The sequence below is a fragment of the Somniosus microcephalus genome, chromosome 18 (assembly GCF_052327205.1).
Source record: "Somniosus microcephalus isolate GS21.2 chromosome 18, FLI_Smic_1.0, whole genome shotgun sequence".
Lineage (NCBI taxonomy): Eukaryota > Metazoa > Chordata > Chondrichthyes > Squaliformes > Somniosidae > Somniosus > Somniosus microcephalus.
Window position 1 is genome coordinate 29,049,905 of NC_141004.1, and position 20,369 is coordinate 29,070,273.

General features: G+C 44.1%; 1 protein-coding gene across 4 annotated transcripts in view; it reads right to left on the bottom strand.

Moving 5' to 3' along the window:
* Window positions 1-20,369, bottom strand: part of LOC147105182 (zona pellucida sperm-binding protein 3 receptor-like) — a 207,757-nt gene that overhangs the window by 138,332 nt on the left and 49,056 nt on the right. For all 4 annotated transcript variants that reach the window (XM_086011301.1, XM_086011306.1, XM_086011303.1 and 1 more), the window contains one exon: window positions 4,534-4,969. In XM_086011301.1, the coding sequence (XP_085867427.1) occupies window positions 4,534-4,594 (61 nt within the window). In that variant the 5' untranslated portion in view covers window positions 4,595-4,969. The remainder of the gene's footprint in view (window positions 1-4,533; window positions 4,970-20,369) is intronic.

The window sequence follows — 20,369 nt, forward strand, 5'->3', positions numbered from 1 at the left end:
AACCACCCGGTTGAGAAGCCCTGTTCTAGAGAAAGAATGACTTGCATTTATTTAGCACCTTTCACAACTTCAGGACATTCCAACATGCTTTACAACCAAATAAGTATTTTGAAGTGTAGTCACATTTATAATACAAAGTATTACATTTGCCAAAGTCTCTTACAGGAAACTCTTTTATCCGGCACCGATGGGACCTGTTTATCAAAAAGTCCGGATTACAGAGAGGTATAGTAAAAGGTTCGAGAGCCCCGTACACGGCCACAGATCCAGGCGTCCCTGTTGCATGGCAACAGGTGCAGGAACCCCAGCCACAGATCCAGGCGTCCCTGTTGCATAGCAACAGGTGCAGGAACCCCGGTTACACGGCCACAGATCCAAGAACGGCCACTAATATGAAGTAAAACTTACCTGAACCTACTCCTGAATTTTGCCGGTTAACAGAGATTTCCAGTTACTTAGGTGCTGGTAAATCGAGAGTTTCCTGTATTTGGTTGCTCCCACTTAGGTTTGAAATTTCTTTTGCTTGGGAAAAAAATGCAAAGTATTCAGAATCCAGATTTAAAATAAAGTTCAGGATATCTGCAATGACTTTGGCCTGGATGTTGCCGGCAACTTCTTGCATTTCAAAATCTGACTTCATCCAAGCATGCCTGGAGAAGGTTACTAAACTCTTAGCATTGTGGCCATGAAGATGGTAATGCTACTCAAAAGAAAACAAATACGTAACACAGAAGGCATGCATCTTATATTAGCTGATAAATATGGAGACTAAATTCAACGGTCCAAATCACACAAAAGAAAAAAAGAGTTTCAACTAAACCAATGCCAAATTTTCTAAGCTGTTGCATGTGATCTTAACGGAAATAACTAGGTTACAACCAGCAGCTGAAATAACCATATTAAGAATAATTAGCTTTCAAGAACATAAGAAATAGGAGCAGGAATAGGCCACTTGGCCCCTCGAGCCTGCTCCGCCATTCAATAAGATCATGGCTGATCTTGGGCTCAAAGCCACTTCCCCGCCCGCTCCCCATAACCCTTCACTCCCTTATCTTGCAAAAATGTGTCTATCTCCACCTTAAATGTATTTAATGACCCAGCCTCCACAGCACTCTAGGGCAGAGAATTCCACAGATTTACGATCCTCTGAGAGAAGAAATTCCTCCACATCTCAGTTCTAAAAGGGCGACCCTTTATTCTAAAACTGTGCTCCTGCATTCTAGATTTCCCCACAAGGGGAAAAATCCTCTCTGCATTAACCTTGTCGTGCCCCCTCAGTATCTTATATGTTTCAATAAGATCACCACTCATTCTCCTCAATTCCAATGAGTATAGGCCCAGCCTGCTCAACCTTTCCTCATAAGTCAACCCACTCATCTCTGGAATTAACCAAGTGAATCGTCTCTGAACTGCCTCCAATGCAAGTATATCCTTCTTTAAATAAGGAGACCAAAACTGTACGCAGTACTCAAGGTGTGGTCTCACCAATAGCCTGTACAGTTGTAGCAGGACTTTCCTGCTTTTATACTCCAACCCCTTTGAAATAAAGGCTAACATTCCATTTGCCTTTTTGATTACTTGCTGTACTTGCATGTTAACTTTTTGTGTTTCATGCACAAGGACCCCCAGGTCCCTCTGAACTGTAGCATTTTGTAATCTCTCTCCATTTAAATAATAATTTGCTTTTTTATTTTTCCTGCCAAAGTGTATAACCTCATACTTTCCCACATTATACGCCATCTGCCAAATGTTTGCCCACTTACTTAACCTGTCTATATCCCTTTGCAGGTTCTTTGAGTCCTCTGCACAACTTGCTTTCCCACCCATCTTTGTATCATCTGCAAACTTGGCTACATTACACTTGGTCCCTTCATCCAAGTCATTAATGTAGATTGTAAATAGTTGAGGCCCCAGCACCGATCCCTGTGGCACCCCACTAGTTACCATTTGCCAACCGGAAAATGACCCATTGAACCCGACTCTGCTTTCTGTTAGCTAGCCAATTCTCTATCCATGCTAATATATTACCCCCAATTCTGTGAGCTCTTATCTTATGCAGTAACCTTTTATGTGGCACCTTATCAAATGCCTTCTGGAACTAGTTTCTATCAAATTTTCCTCCAATAAATGTGATTCAGAACCACAATCAATATATGAACTTTCTTAATTTTTGATTTGACACAGCTAAAACAATGTTCCACTACAGCAGGTAATAAGTATATGTAGCCAGTAAAAAAAAAATCCTTTTATCTATGCCCACTGTAGTTCTTTGCCCTATGTAAAGGTATTTTATTTAAAACATGATTTTGCTCTGAATTCCTATATTGCTTTTGATTCATCCTTCAAAATCTTCTAACTTTTACAATAGTATTAAGGTGGAGTCATTGGAAATACAGCATTTTATATTGTAGTAATCTAAACTGATATAAAGAAAACAAAACAGAAAAATAATTAGATTATAAAACTTCATTATGATCTTCCTCATTCAGTGAACAAAGTGCCATATGCACAGGCAAATGAATAGACCATTCTACAACCAGGACATGATCCCTTTAAAAAACCGACATCCTACCAAACTATATTTTCGTCAGATGGTCTTCCGCCACTCCCTTCTGTACATATAGGGCCTCATTATGGAACCATGCCTCAGTTCTTTTGAAAGAAGCAGCAACAATGGGACTGAGCAATAAAGTTAATCTCGCACAAAAGGAATAGTCCAAGTCTGCACTAAGTCAGATACAGAACTGAGAGGCAGGTATAGACGGAGCTTTGCTCATAAAGGTTCCTCATTCGTTTTAGCTCAATGCTATACCATAACAATTTCCTTTGCCAATAAAGAGAGTTATTATAATTTATGCTTTTGCTTGTATCTTGTGAATATTACTGGGCACCATACCTTAGCTCATTGAAAAACTATCCATTGATTTTTTAAAGTCAATTCATGGGATGTGGGCATCGCTGGCAAGGCCAGCATTTATTGCCCATTTCTAATTGCCCTTGAGAAGGTGGTGGTGAGACGCCTTCTTGAACTGCTGCAGTAAGTGAGGTGAAGGTACTCTCACAGTGCTGTTAGGGAGGGAGTTCCAGGATTTTGACCCAGTGACTATGAAGGAATGACAATATATTTCCAAGTTAGGATGGTGTGTGACTTGGAGGGGAAGTTGCAGGCGGCGGTGTTCCCATACGCCTGCTGCCCTTATCCTTCTAGATGGTAGAGGTCATGGCTTTGGTGATGCTGTCGAAGAAGCCTTGGCGAGTTGCTGCAGTGCATCTTGTAGATGGTACACACTGCAGCCACAGTGCGCCGGTGGTGGAGGGAGTGAATGTTTAAGGTGGTGGATGGGGTTGCTTTGTCCTGGATGGTGTCGAGCTTCTTGAGTGTTGCTGGAGCTGCACTCATCCAGGCAAGTGGAGGGTATTCCGTCACACTCCTGACGTGTGCCTTGTAGATGGTGGAAAGGCTTTGGGGAGTTGGTGGGGATCGGTGCTAGGACCCCAGCTATTCACAATATATATTAATGATCTAGACGAGGGAACTAGATGTAATATCTCCAAGTTTGCAGACGACACAAAGCTGGGTGGGCGTGTGTGCTGTGACGAGGATGCAGAGAAACTCCAGTATGATTTGGACAGGTTGGGTGATTATACTGCATTTGCCATGCATCTGCCCAATGTGGATAAATGCGAGGTTATCCACTTTGGTGGCAAAAACAGGAAGACAGATTATTATCTGAACGGCAATAGATTGGGAAAAGGGGAAGTGCAATGAGACCTGGGTGTCCTTGTGCACCAGTCGCTGAAGATAAGCATGCAGGTGCAGCAGGCGGTTAAAAAGGCAAATGGTATGTTGGCCTTCATAGCGAGAGTATTCGAGTACAGGAGCAAGGATGGCTTGCTGCAGTTGTACAGGGCCTTGGTGAGACCACACCTTGTATTGTGTGCAGTTTTGGTCGCCTTATCTGAGGAAGGATGTTCTTGCCATGGAGGGAGTGCAGCGAAGATTCACCAGACTGATACCTGGAATGGCAGGAATGACGTATGAGGTGTAAGATTCGCAAAATTAATATTGTCAGATAAGGGTCCTGTGGCAGAAGAGGCCTTTACTTTTAAAAGACTGTTTTAAAAGAAGCCCAGGAAAAGGGACACATAAAATGGCAGCCAGACCCCGTGACTAGCTTTCTGGACACTTTAAAATGGTTCCTACAGTCCCCAGACAGCCTTTGTGGATTCAACCCACAGTAAGTTCTGGAAGGCCGTTTCGGAGAAAACGAAACCAGACACAGCCACATACATATGGATTGGATGCAGATCCAGTCAGATCGGCCTGTAGATAAAGACCAGACAAAGGGAAACAGTTTTATATTCATATAAGGGGAGCATCAAAGACCCATTAAAGACATCAAGAAGACATTCAAAACAATACGAGGTCATTCCAGACCAGAGATGGCCATCACCGGCCATCCCGAAAGCAGTTTAAATATAATGACTACCCCGTTGTGATACAAGCCCGCCAAAAGTTAAACAAAGACTAACCTTGATTTGGCGGGAGATAAAGGCTTCTTTGAGAAGTATAACTGGAATCCTGGGTAGCCATCGGTAGCGATTAGCCATCGGTAGCGATCAGCCAGACGCGCTTTTGAGCTTGTCCTTTTTAGAGCCGTGGAGGAACGTCGATCCAGAGACCAAGAAGGTGATTCGAGTCTGCGTCCCGCCCCGGGGTAACCATCGGGAGATCATGACAAACCCCGGGCCGTTGATGAGACAAAGGACAGCAGCCCTACAGAAGAAATCTAGCTGAAAATGGTAATCAGCTAGACTCCGCGAAGAGACCTCTTCAACCATGGTCAAACAGGTGGTCGCCGTCCTCGCCGACGTCCGGGCCTGCCAGTGTCCAGCCTGTCCGTGACCTTCACCTCGAAGAAGAGAGAGTGTCGCAGCCCGCAGCGCTGACCACGTGGAGACAGGACGCCTGAAAGGATCAAAACACAGACCTGTTTCAAAACGTTATACTTTCCAACTGGATTGGTGAGCATGTTTCTGGCCCCTCACAATCTGATCTAGCTAGGCTTAGGGGGTGGGCATTTTAGGGGTAATGAATTGTTGTCCCTCGATGTTCCGTGTGTTTCCCCATTTCATGATGACTGTTGTAAAGTATAATATGCCTGTATCTATCTCAGTTAGTAATGCATTATGAATTTGTTTTTCCCTCCCATGTACCCTTTTATTGACTTGCAGACTTGCATTTGATTTGTTTTACTCTATGCAATAAAATTTCATTTCGTTTCCATTAAACCTGGCCTATTGAGTATTCTCTACATTGTAGTTCCTGCATCCAATTCCAGTGTCTAGAACCTAAGGGGCGAGTGGGTCGAACCACTCAAGGTTTTACTGTGCAAGAGAGAGAGGCCTCCAGAGAGAGAAACCTCTGCGATCTGAAAACCCCTTACAGAGGAGAGATTGAGTCGATTAGGCTTATATTCGCTAGAGTTTAGGGGATCTCATTGAAACTTATAAAATTCTAACAGGACTAGACAGACTAGATGCAGGAAGGATGTTTCCATGGCAGGGGAGTCCAGAACCAGGGGTCACAGTCTAAGGATAAGGGGTAAGCCATTTAGGACTGAGATGAGGAGGAATTTCTTCACCCAGAGAGTGGTGAACCTGTGGAATTCTCTACCACAGAAGGCAGTTGAGGCCAATTCATTAAATATATTCAAGAAGGAGTTAGATATATTTCTTAAGGCTAAAGGGATCAAGGGATATGGGGAGAAAGCAGGGACAGGGTACTGAATTTGGACGATCAGCCACGATCTCATTAAATGGCGGAACAGGCTCAAGAGGCCGAATGGCCTACTCCTGCTCCTATCTTCTATGTTTCTATGAGTCAGGAGGTGAATCACTCGCCGCAGAATACCTAGCCTCTGACCTGTTCTTGTAGCCACAGTATTTATGTGGCTGGTCCAGTTAAGTTTCTCGTCAATGGTGACACCCCAGGATGTTGATGGTAGGGGATTTGGCGATGGTAATCCCATTGAATGTCAATGGGACATGGCTAGACCATCTCTTCTTGGAGATGGTCATTGCCTGGCACTTGTGTGGTGCGAATGTTACTTGTCACTTATCAGCCCAAGCCTGAATGTTGTCCAGGTCTTACTACATGCAGGCACGGACTGCTTCATTATCTGAGGAATTGTGAATGGAACTGAACACTGTGCAATCAGTGAACATCCCCACTTCTGACATTATGATGGAGGGAAGGTCATTGATGAAGCAGCTGAAGATGGTTGGGCCTAGGACACTGCCCTGAGGAACTCCTGCAGTGATGTCCTGGAGCTGAAATGATTGGCCTCCAACAACCACAACCATCTTCCTTTGTGCTTGGTATGACTTTCCCCTGATCACCATTGACTTCAATTTTACTAGGGCTCCTTGATACCACATTTGCATACATAGCACTTAATCCGGACTCCAATTTCTCGGAATGCTGACTACTATTTTTGTCGTGGCTTTCTCATAATTTTTTGATATTCCTTGTCTGTCCTATAAGTGTTTTCATCTCTCACTAACTCACATCTTCTTTCCCTTCCTCCTCTGATAATATTTTCCCTTTGTCTACTTCAGATGTGCCTCCTGCGTCAAATCCAAAAGCTTCATTACTGCTGCTTTCCCTTTCTAGTCTAGACAACTGGCCTGATTTCATGGTATAAGGGGCAGAGCTCTATCTCAAACAGCACTAAGAGGACCAGAGAGGCTTGAGCAGAGAGAACGCAAAAGGGCATGGGGCTAGAGGGGGAAGGGAGCACAGTGGAGCCAAAGGCCCAAATGTAGAATAGAAACTCGAGAGGGGACGAGAGTTTTTATTTGTTAGCCTCCATGTTGGTGGCGAGGGAAGCTTCCCGCTCTTGAGCACAGTGGTGTACTGCTAGAGACAGGCAGAACAAATTTAAGAGGGTGAATAATCTCAGCTTTTGGGCCAGCAGATCCGTTGATTTTTCTGATCCATCGGTCTCTCCATTTTAATTCAAAAGAAAAAAGGCAGGAGCAGCACTCTGTGAATTAGCAAATTTGTTGCTATAGAAGCTGAACAATAGTAATTACCTGCTTCAAATGTGGGCTCACGGTCTGTAGCAGCACTCTACTACACTTCGGCAATTTGGAGAGTGGGACTTGAGAAGCGTGCAGGTGCAGACCTTGGAGCTGCAGTGAGCAGCATAGAATGGGAACTGCAGCACAGGCGAACGATACCTCTCCTAAAGCTACTATTAGATAGGGAGCAGAACTACAGCACATTGGTTGGCCTCAGAAAGGAGGAGAGAGTGGAGCCAGAATATAGGGTAGGTTTGAGATTGAGGGCTGGAACATCTGGGATGGGGCGGGAGGGCAGGGTGGGGGGAGCAGAGGTCATGCAGAATGGGTAAAATGCCTGGGTGGAAGATTGTCAAAGAAAATGGTGGTGGTGTGGGGGGGTGACATTATAGGGTCAGGGAAGTATCACAGCGGCTGAAAGCCAGTTGTAAACGCCCATGTAAAATGAGGCAGGATGCTGATGATGTTTCCCCTCGTGGGGGAATGTAGAACGAGGGGGCACAGCTTCAGCATAAGGGTCGCCCATTTAAAACTGAGATGAGGAGGAATTTCTTCTCTCAGAGGGTCGTAAATCTGTGGAATTCTCTGCCCCAGAGAGCTGTGGAGGCTGGGTCATTGAATATAGTTAAGGTGGAGATAGACAGATTTTTGAACAATAAGGGAGTGATGGGTTATGGGGAGCGGGCAGGGAAATGGAGCTGAGCCCAAGATCAGATCAGCCATGATCTCATTAAAAGGCGGAGCAGGCTCGAGCGGCCAAATGGCCGACTCCTGCTCCTATTTCTTATGCTCTTATGACCCCACTTCCACCCAATGAAGGCCTGCATCAAGACCTTCCTTGGATTAGAAGTGGGGCCAACAGGAGAGGGCTCGAGGGTGACTTCATCGATTGGAACACTGAGAAAGTACACATTTAGCCTGCGGAAGGGTCCAATTTCACATCTTTTGTTTAAAAAAAAGAATCCAGCAAGACCAGTTCGCGTTGCAGACAAGCAGCTGGCCAGCATCACACTTCCCTCAAACCCCATCTAGCGGAAGCCCCAACAACGCTGATATGGACGAGGATGTCTGCCAAAAATATACAAGTTTCCTAATCCTGGAAAATGCTAAATAAAAAGGTCATACTGGAAGATCACTAGCAGGTTGGAACATCTGCTCCAACATAGTTACAGTGCCGGATTGAAAATTGCAGCGCCAAGATTTTAAGACAAGCAAATAAACCACTACTGACAAAACTGCCCTGACGTTATTTACATGGATTTGTATCTTTTAAGTTATTATACATTTCGATGTCTTCCCACCACCACCACCCCAACCCCGCACATATACCAGATCTCATGCAGTTAAACATTTATTACAAATAAAATTCAGTGCTCGGCGTGGAACTGCGCCATACCAGCTGGGGAGGTCCCAGCTTTGGGACTGCTCTGTGCTGATTTCACCTGCCGTGGTAACAGGAGTGCTGCAAATGGCCTCACTTGCCCAGGGTTGGGTGGAAAAGGAATTCTTAAAAATAAAACAAATAATCACCCAAACAATTAGCTAAGGGTGCAGCTGCAGATCGCCGTCCAGCGCCTCCAGCTGGAGAAAGTGTGAAAATGTCGGGCGAGGCTCGGATCTTACCCTCTCATCGAATACTTCTTCACCATTAGGTGACTGTGTAGTTTTAAATTTAATCAGGGAGGGGCGGGGGAGAAAGTGGGAGCTGGTCAAGTTTTACGTCCCTTACGTGGCAATTAACAGTTGTCAACGTGGCACAGATTGTAGGTGCAGTCCACAGCGCTAATGCACGGCGACATCAACACTGCAGCATCTACAACAGTGACGCAATTACTGTACGCTCATGAGAAAATAAATGATTTGCAGTAGCCAAATATTCTATGTCCTCTTTTCATTTTTATCAATAGGCACAATTTCTGTTAAAACTTCACGTCTATTCTTCTTTCTCTCCCAAGTGTGTCGCTTTGCTCACAAAACAAATTAATTATAAACTGCCAGGTAGCGAGTGAGAGGAAGCTTGAATACCAAGCGTCAAATATGAAGAGACTTTTGTAAAAAAAAAAATAATAATTGAACAAACTTAAAAAGTAAACACAGGAAAACCTACAGAAACCCTTGTAGCTTGGAAACCGAAATATATTGTAGGCTTGGCTTTCCCAGAAGTTATTTATTTAGATAATATAAATTAACCAGAAATAAGAAATTAACTTTTATCAAATGCTAGCTAAGGGAAAACAATGCAGGATCTTTAACCATTAAACTCAAGCGTTCAATCTATTACGCCCCTAAAAAATTACGACCAAGAAATTCAGAAATTAAACAAAAAAATAAGAAATTGTTATGGATGAATTTAGAAGAAAACCTTAAATTTCAACTGCAGCATAATGGAATGAAAAAATAAAATACAAGTGAATAAGTAATACTTCCTGTTCAGCCAGTCAGAGCTAATTTTACCAGGTAATTCAGCCATTCAGCCAATAATAGAACAGTTAAAATATCTAAGCCAATCGAGGTGAAGACTTCTGCAGGGATATTTGCCTCGGCGAATCAGGTAAAGAGCCACACAAATAACTTGCTTGTAAGCCAGTCACAAGAGAGCTTCTGCAGACAGCCTTGTTGCAGCCAATAGGATGGGAGGACAGGCATATACATGATGATGCAGCACAACAAGGAAGTCTATCACAAGTGAGCTGGCTGCTTGCCAAGATCAAGACGCAGAGAGAACAAGGTAAACAACTTTCTAACGCCAGGCTCTGTGACATTTACTCTTCTGGTATACTGAAACAGCAGAGCTCCCCAGTCATCAATAGTCTTTAATCACCCTTCATTCTAGGCAGTGCCACCATCAACCTACATTCTCCGCAGATTACTTCGCAATGCGACAGAAACGAGCGCTACGCTATCATAGTCTAACATCCTCGACAACCAATGAAGCAGGCCCTAGAGCTGCAGATTATAATGATCCTTTTTTAAAATTAAAAATGATAAGTTAAGCAGAAATCATACTATAAAACTTACAGCTGCCACGGATTTCTATTGGAAGACACAATAAAAGTAGCCTTCGCAGGGCCAAAATTCCTGATTTGGAGCTACGTGGGGCAAGAACTAAATTTTAGAACGTGATGCTGCTGCCAACTGCTGCTGCGCAATGCCTTCTTCCTTTACGTAAGCCCTGCTTTTCTGGCCGAATCGTCTTGCGGAGAATATTCCAGAAATCATCCATATTAACCCTTTCCTTGCCTCTGGGAGAAATCACAGTCCGTTCTCATCATGCTTTTTACATAATCATGGCATACTATAAGAACCTACCCACTCATTTAGAAATTCAGATGTGCTTTCATCGGTATACGGTTTCCTTTTTTCTAGAGCCAACCGTGTAAACACTTTTCTTCCCAGCGCTTTTCTTCTCCTTTTCTATCTATCGGTGTCTCTGCCTATCCTCTTGATGCAGCAGTGCTGCCTCTTGCAGACCTATCGGCACTGCTCTGTGACGCAGCAAGAATTTCTCTAGCCTGCTCCCTGTGTCAAGCTGCGGAACTTCAATGTTTCCAACCCCGACCAGTTGCCAGCAGAGTCCAGGCCATTTGGACGTTAGCACTTGCACTCTGCGCATCACTCATTCTCTGTCCTTGTGAGATAGCCACTTGAAGCAGTTTCCAAAACTATACCGCAATACACCATTAACTCTTTGAATGCCAGTCTCGTATTTTTGTACACATGCAAAATTATTTGTTCGCTTTTTAAACCTGTAACTGTAAATAACTTTTAAAACATTTTTTTTTGTATTCTTGCTCGTTTCAAAAATTAGAGAAATGATATTTTCATATATTAGTGCATATTGGATGACAAATAACATTCGGAAGTTGGGCAGCATATAAATGATTTCACAACACATAATCCCACCACCCAATCCCCAGATTCTGTGTAGAGATTCTCCTGTGCAATGAAACTGGACAGCATGCAAGATTTTCTATTGAACATTTTTATGTAACGAGAAATATTCTCTGTTCTACGTTTGTTAAGTATTAATCACCCTGCAAAGCCACTCAGAGTTACTGCACTAAATGAAACAGAAGAATTTCTTACTCTGGAGATTATAGTATCAAGAATGTTGAGTGCATTTCATCCTTGATCTTTTAAACCATCCTCCTACATTCTACAGTGCTGTTTATACTACAGTGTGAAATAAAGAGAATAGGTCATTTCTTGATGTGCCTCTAAAAACAGCACTGTAACCACCTAGGTTAGTTACAAAGTACTGCAAATGACGCCATGGTCTCCTTCCACATCAGCTTGATAACACTCCCATCAATAAATGATTTAGCAATGGACAACAGAAATTAAGTGTCAGATTCATTCTTTCATGGATAGCTTTCTCTTTCTCTAAACAATTCTCCAAAATTTAAGATAAGTGACTCAGGCTTAGTCAATTCTACCATGTAGCCACCTGTAAAAGAAACCCAGGTTTTATCCACCATCTTGTCCGCCTGTGACTCTTACTGCCTGGAAAAAGTACTGTTAGCTGAAATTCACTGCTATCTGTACAGAAGGTTAGTGCCCAGCCTACCATGACTTGATCAGGGTTGCTGGAGCAGACATTAAGCTATGGGTAAATCTGTTGAGCACTGGCAAGCAGTAACTATCAAAATAATTTTCCAAGACATCCAAGCTTATTACAGGAAACTTTGTGTTATCCGGAGGCTAAATGTCCGGCAAGCTTGAGCCACCGGCAAAAATCAGGAGCCGTTTTTTTTCTTTTCGTTTCTTTTTTTTTTCCCCCAGTCAGGCACTGCAAGGTCTGTAGCTATAGCAACAGCTTCAGCTAGAGACGCTGGCAGCTGCAGCCGACTGTTTAGAAGCTGTTGCTAAGCAACAGTGTTTGTTGTCAGATACGGAGATGAAAACCTCCGTATGCTTCAACATTAGAGCTGGAGTGTCCGGCAGTTTTGAGGGAACGGCAACAGCTCAGTCCCGTCAGTGCCGGATAGCACAAAGTTTCCTGTACAATCATCTACAGCTGTAACTGTAGTTGGGAAAATGCTGGAATCTATTATAAAGGATGCAATAACTGGGCACTTAGAAACTAATAGTAAGATTGGGCAGAGTCAACATGGATTTATGAAAGGGAAATCCTATTTAACAAACCTATTGGAGTTCTTTGAGGATGTAACTAGTGGAGTAGACAAAGGGGAACCGGTAGATGTGGTGTATCTGGATTTTCAGAAGGCCTTCGATAAGGTCCCACACAAGAGGTTGGTGAACAAAATTAGGGCACATGGAATTGGGGGTAATATACTAGCATGGATTGAGAATTGGTTAACAGAAAACAAAGAGTAGGGATAAACAGGTCTTTTTCAGGCTGGCAGGCTGTGACTAGTGGGGTACCGCAAGGATCGGTGCTTGGGCCCCAGCTATTCACAATCTATATCAATGATTTGGATGAGGGGACTAAATGTAAAATTTCCAAATTTGCTGATGATACAAAGCTAGGTGGCAGTGTCAGTTGTGAAGAGGATGTGAACAGGCTTCAAGGGGATCTCGACAGGCTCAGTGAGTGGGCGAGAACATGGCAGATGGAATATGATGTGGAAAAATGTGAAGTTATCCACTTTGGTAGAAAAAACAGAAAAGCAGAGTATTTCCTAAATGGTGAAAGATTGGGGAATGCAGATGCTCAAAGGGACCTGGGTGTCCTTGTACATAAGTCACTGAAAGTGAATGTGCAGGTGCAGCAAGCCATTAGGAAGGCAAATGGTATGCTGGCCTTCATTACAAGAGGATTTGAGTACAGGAGTAAAGAAGTCTTACTCCAATTATATAGGGCCTTGGTGAGACCACACCTGGAGTACTGTATACAATTTTGGTCTCCTTACCTAAGGAAGGATATACTTGCCATTGCGGGAGTGCAACAAAGGTTCACAAGATTGATTCCTGGGATGGCGGGACTGTCGTATGAGAAGAGATTGAGTAAACTAAGCCTGTATTCTCTTGAATTCAGAAGAATGAGAGGGGATCTCATCGAAGCATACACAATTATTACAGGGTTTGAGAGGGTGGATGTTGGGAGAATGTTTCCCTTGGCTGGGGAGTCTAGAACCAGGGGCCACAGCCTCAGGATTAAAGGTAGGCCATTCAGGACTGAAATGAGAAGAAATTTCTTCACACAGAGGGTGGTGAATCTTTGGAATTCTCTACCCCAGAGGGTTGTGGAGGCTCAGTCATTGGGTATATTCAAAACAGAAGTCGATAGATTTCTGACTAGTAAGGGCATCAAGGGATATGGCGATAGGGCCGGTGAATGGAGTTGAGGCAGATTATCAGCCATGATCTCATTGAATGGTGGAGCGGACTCGAAAGGCCGAATGGCCTACTCCTGCTCCTATTTCTTATGTTCTTAATGACGCCTATAGTAAAAAATTGGGTACTATGATGTCTCAGTTTCAAAACTTCCTAGATACCTTCTGGATAGTACTAGAATGTCTCCACCAATAAATTTCATATGCATCTGTTAAAGAACACTTACAGGCAAGTTAGCAGGAAACAGTTGCATCATACCCCACACACACTTATCTACATGCCATCAGCTCTTACCAATCAGAAATTCATTACTTAACTGTTAAACAGCAGAAATTAGTATTTTGCACAAACCACAGCATGAACCCTCAATCGCAAAGGCCTCATACAGTAATTTAACCTACATACATGCACCATCTTCTTGAATTCAAATTTGAATGCACATTATTAATGTACATACGTTATATAAAGCCAACAGAATGGAGATGAATTATAGATGTAGACATAGGTGGTGTTCCACAAGGATTGGTGCTGGAACCACTGTTGTTCACCATTTACATAAACGATTTGGACTCGGGAATGGGAAGTACAATTTAAAAATTTGTGGACAACATAGAAACATAGAAGATAGGAGCAGGAGCAGGCCATTCGGCCCCTCAAGCCTGTTCCGCCATTTAATGAGATCATGGCTGATCATCCAAATTCAGTACCCCGTCCCTGCTTTCTCCCCATATCCCTTGATCCCTTTAGCCTTAAGAAATATATCTAACTCCTTCTTGAATATATTTAATGAATTGGCCTCAACTGCCTTGTGTGGTAGAGAATTCCACAGGTTCACCACTCTCTGGGTGAAGAAATTCCTCCTCACCTCAGTCCTAAATGGCCTACCCCTTATCCTTAGACTCTGACCCCTGGTTCTGGACTCCCCCTCCATCGGGAACATGCTTCCTGCATCTAGTCTGTCTAGTCCTGTCCAGATAGAATTTTATAAGTTTCAATGAGATCCCCTCTCATTCATCTAAACTCTAGCGAATATAAGCCCAATCGACCCAATCTCTCCTCATACGTCATTCCTGCCATCCCAGGTATCAGTCTGGTGAATCTTCGCTGCACTCTCTCCATGGCAAGAACATCCTTCCTCAGATAAGGCGACCAAAACTGCACACAATATTCAAGGCGTGGTCTCACCAAGGCCCTGTGCAACTGCAGCAAGACATCCTTGCTCCTGTACTCGAATCCTCTTGCTATGAAGGCCAACATACCATTTGCCTTCTTAACCGCCTGCTGCACCTGTATGCTTACCTTCAGTGACTGGTGCACAAGGACACCCAGGTCTCGTTGCACTTCCCCTTTTCCCAATCTATTGCCGTTCAGATAATAATATGTCTTCCTGTTTTTGCCACCGAAGTGGATAACCTCGCATTTATCCACATTATACTGCATTTGCCATGCATCTGCCCAATCACCCAACCTGTCCAAATCATACTGGAGTTTCTCTGCATCCTCCTCACAGCACACACGCCCACCCATCTTTGTGTCTTCTGCAAACTTGGGAGATATTACATCTAGTTCCCTCGTCTAGATCATTTATATATATTGTGAATAGCTGGGGTCCTAGCACCGATCCCTGCGGTACCCCACTAGTCACTGTCTGCCACTCGGAAAAAGACCTATTTATTCCAACTCTTTGCTTCCTGTCTGCCAACCAGTTCTCTATCCAAGTCAGTACCTTACCCCCAATCCCATGTGCTTTAACTCTGCACGCTAATCTCTTATGCGGGACCTTATCAAAAGCCTTCTGAAAGTCCAAATACACCACATCCACTGGTTCTCCCTTATCTATTCTACCAGTTACATCCTCAAAATATTCCAGTAGATTAGTCAAGCATGATTTACCTTTTGCAAATCCATGTTGACTTTGTCCAATTCAGTTACCGTTTTGCTCTGTTATTACATCTTTTATAATTGACTCTAGCATTTTCCCCACTACCGATGTCAGGCTTACCGGTCTAAATTCCCCATTTTCTCTCTACCACCTTTTTTTGAATAGTGGGGTTACCTTGGCTATCCTCCAATCCATGGGAACTGTTCCAGAGTCTATAGAATTTTGGAAGATGACCAACAATGCATCTACTATTTCTAGGGCCACTTCCTTAAGTACCCTAGGATGTAGATTATCAGCAAATTGGGGGTGTAGTTAATACAGAGAAGAACTGCGACAAAATACCAGAAGGCATTAATAAACTTGCAGAATGGGCGTGTAATTGGCAAATTAACTTCAATATAGAAAGTGTGATATTGGTAGGAAGAATAAGGAGGCTACATACTCCTTGGAAAATAAGGGGGGAATTATAACCCCAAAAAACGGGTGGGTTGGGATTGGGTGGGAGGTTAAAGTGTTAAAAATCTGAATTCCGACCCCAACCCGCTCCCAGAAGGCGGGTCGTCTATTTAAATATTATAATGAGGTTGGTGTGCCTCATGGTGATCAGGTTTGCCAGGCCTCGGGGAAGACGCAAGTTAAAGGCAGGTGAGGACTGCAGGATCCAAAGGATAAGTGCCTTTCCACTTACCTGCTGGATCCAGCATCCATGCCTCACCCCCACCCCCCCTCCTGAGGCCTCTGATCCCACCCATGAGGCCTCCGATCGCCTCTTGACTTTTCCCTCGTCCCTCGAGGCCTCCAATCCCCCCTCCAGCCCCGATGCTCCTCCGTCTCTTCGAGTTCCGACCACCCCACCCCACCCCGCCCCTCTGACGCCCCTCCGGCTCCCAAGTCCTGACCACCCCCGCCCTGATGCTACTCCGGCCCCGGATGCTCCTCTTGCTGCCGAGTCGCGAACATCTCCGCCCTAATGCTACTCTGGCCCCCGACCACCCCCTCCCTGATCCCTCCCTCCCTCCCTCCTCCCTGCAGCCTAGTGCTGCAGGCCTACCCACCCGCATGCAGGAAACAGAGCTTTCAAATGCTTGCGGGAAACCCGTTCTCCCAGTTTTCCTGACTGCTTTCTAGCCCTCCCGCTCCCGACCCGCTTCCTGATTAAAATCCGGCCTATGTGTCTAAATGGGGTAGAGGAGCAGAGGGATCTGGGGGTACAGATGCACAAATCACAAAGTAGCAACGCCGGTTAATAAGACCATAAAAAAAGCAAACAAATACTCGGGTTCAGTTCTAGAGGGGATAGAATTGATAAGTAGAAAAGTTATGTTAAACTTGTATAGAACCTTGGTCAGACCACACTTGAGAGTACAGTGCACAGTTCTGGTCTCCATATTGTAAAAAGGATAGAGGCAGTGGAGACAGTGCAAAAAGGATTCACAAGGATGTTACCAAGACTGAACAGGCTGGGGCTCTTTTCTCTAGAAAAGAGAAAGCGGAGTGGGTGACCTGATCGAGGTCTTTAAGATAATGAAAGGTGGTCGTGGACGTGGAGAAAACGTTTCCAGTTGTGGGGGGAGACCAAAACTAGAGGCCAGAAATATAAGATAGTCATTAATAAATCCAATAGGGAATTTAGGAGAAACTTCTGTACCCAAAGAGTGGTAAGAATGTGGGACTCGCTACCACAGGGAGTGGTTGAAGCAAATAGCAAATGCATTTAAGGGGAAGCTAGATAAGCACTTGAGGGAGAAAGGAATAGAAGGATATGCTGATGGGTTCAGATGAAGAGGGGTGGGAGGAGGCTCGTGTGGAGCATAAACACCAGCATAGACCAGTTGGGCCAAATAATCTGTTTCTGTGTTGTAGACTCGATGTTATTTAGTAAGACCACAGTTGAAGTAGTGTGCAATTTTGGACTCCATACTATAGGAAAGATGTTGAGGCAATAGAGAGGGTACAACACAGATTCACTAGGGTGCTGTCTGGTATGAGGAAATAGAAATACAAAGCCTTGAAAAATTGGGACGGCTTTTGCTTGAACAGAGGAGATGAAGGGAACAATTTGAAAGGGATGTTTAAAATTCTGAAGGGATAGGACAGAGTAGATAGAAACAGATGGCCTAGAACAAGGGGACATAGATATAAGATTAAATGCAAGAAATGTAGGACAGAGAGCAAGAAAAACTATATTAAAAAAAACACAGGTTTGTGAGGCTGTGGAAAGTACTATTGAATTTAGTGATTAAAGCAGAGACCTTGTCAACTATTAAGAATAGATTAGATAGACAGTTGAAGGAAAGGGGGATAAAAGGATATGTAAACAGGGCAGGCACATGGGATTAGAACTACTGCTCGTATAGAGGATAAAGACCAACATGGACTGTTGGGCCAAACAACCTGTTTCTGTGTTGTAATGTCTAAGTAATTTAAAATGTAAGTTCTTATTACAGGAAACTTTCGATTTACCGGCACCTAAATAACCGGAAATCTCGGTTAACCAGCAAAATTCAGGAGTAAGTTCAGATAAGTTTTACTTCATATTGTACTTGCCTTCATCGATCTGTTGCTGTGCAAGGGTGTGGCTGCAGCTGTTGCTAAGCTACAGAGACACTGGAACTTGTGGCCATTGTTCTGCACTTGCAACAGGGTTTGTTGCTTTATATGGAGCTGTCAGCTCTCCGTATCTTTTACTGTAGCTTTTGGTTATCCGGAATTTTTGATGAACCGGCACCACGTCGGTCCCGGATAAAAAAAAGTTTCCTGTAATGAGCCTTAGAAGGAAAATAAATTCTAAATACGATCATCAGGCCCCAACACTTGCCAAACCAAAATAATCAAAATGATGAATGTAGGTCCCATCAAAATGAACATCCGTTCTGCATTTAGAGGCCCCACCTATTATAAAACATTAAGGGGGAAAAATTCAGTATCGCCCCATTTGGGGCGCCATTATCAGCCGTGCGCAAAGTTTAGCGCCTGGCGCTAATTATCGCCTCTGACAGCAAACTTGGCTTTTATCACCCCAGGAGGTGATTGGAGCGCTAAATCAGGTGCTTCACACCTGTCTTAAGGCGCAAAGGCAGAGTAGTGAGGCGCTACCTCAGAGCGCTGGCAAAGCAAAGGCAAATCCAAATAAACCTGCAAAGTGCTGCTCTGCACTCAAAACTCCTTCACACAGCGTTGAATCTCTCCAGAAGAGTCTCTCCCTCAGAATGCGTGGTGCAAAAATGTCACCGACAAAAAAAGGCAGGAAGCGGTCGCCTTTCAATAGCGCTCCCCTAGTCCCTTTCTGACAGCATAACGCTCCCCTCAACCGGTCGTTGCTAGCGGCAGGCGGTAAGGCAGGGGGCGCCACTCAATATCCGGCCCGGGGCGCTAACGGGGCGTTGCGCACTCGACTGACGTCACAATCTGCCGGCTCAGGAGATTGTGGCGGTAGTGTTTAGCGCCGCCGCAACATGTCTAGTTCATTTCGCGAGCGGCACAAACATCGCCGCGCCCAGCCTCTAGTTGCTTTGCGCCCCTATTGGCGCCCTCTTAAGGCTCTAACGGGAGGCACAAACAACTGAATTTTTCCCCCTAAGAACATAAACCTTCCCTCGTAATCGAGTCTAATTCTGGTTCGAGGTCCAGGTAATAATGTTGCAAACTGTGTAGCTGGTGTGATGAATTACTAGCAAAGGATTTAATTCACCTAACTCTACCTCGCTCTGTCTGCCTGTTTCTGACTATGAATCCCACTCCTTCATGTTGACACCTCAGCCAACTACAGACTTTCAAACCGAAGGAAACTGATTCATGGTGGTCCGTCAGCTGCGTGAAAAACAATGTAATGAATAAAATAAAAACATTAAATTCTAAATAGCAATTACAGGGAATTGTTCGGCACTACCCACTGGAATCCAAACCTTCTCATTCCTCGTGTTGATCACATGAAGGAACCAAAATTCATCACACCAGCTACACAATTTGCAATATTATTAAACCTAGACCTTGATTGCAAAAACTCAACTGTCCTCAAAATAGGACATATTCAAAATCAAACTGGGCATATTTTTCTGATGGCACTAATATACCTGGGCCATAGCCTTCAACAACGCAGCACTCTCTGATGCCCTTAGCAATGCTGGATGCCAGGAATTCACATGAGTCCCTTGTGGAATAAAGGATTAATTCCTGCATTTGCATGTGTCTGCCCATGCAGGGTTACCGTGCGCTCACCCGCCAACGGCCCAGAAATGTTGACAGGTGAAAAAGGGCAGGGACCTGGCATAATCAGGTCCTGTCCTAGTCCCAGCCCTAGTAGTCCTGTCCCAAGTATGGTGCTGTTACCTTGCCAGGAAGGTTGACAAATTTTGCCCCCTCCCCCATTGAAGTTAACTCTGTAAACAGAGCAGAACTTGCTTTGCTGCAAGTGGCATGCACGATTCCCCAAGGAATCAGGTACGGCACTGGTTTTCCCACTCGATAATCCATCTCAGCTTTGCTGAGAAATTTCCCCCTGCCAGCCCAGGTTTTGAAACAATGCGTAGACTGCACTATTCCATGACTCAATGCATTGGTGAACCAATGGGGACCCTGGTACTTTAGTATTTTAAAAATACACATGCTACCCCCTTCCCTCTGCGCTCCCAGTGTACTCTCCTGGATCTGTTGTTAATCAAATTCAAAAGCTACAATTTCTCTATTGGCAACTTAGAACCCACAACCTGACAACCACTTTTAAATTTCTTAACATTAATGGGAACTACAACAGTCACGTACTTACACTAGCTTTATTAGCCATAAATACTGCAAGGATGAAGACTTAAACTTAGTACCAAATATACATAAAAACAATGAATAGGTTACACAATTTGAGATTGTAATATGCATTTACTGGAAACAGGGTCCTGTGTTTCTAAAGTACTACTCATATTCATCCTTTACTATACAAAGTAATTTAACTCCTGTCTAGATGTTAGATAGTGCAGATTATTTTGTGGATTTGCACTTCGGGCTAGACATTCAGTAGTTGTGTTTGTGAAGAATGATGGGTTTACTCTATCAATAGCCTCAAGTTACCCTGGCACAAAGAAGACTGGGGAAAGACATGTGGAACTGCTGT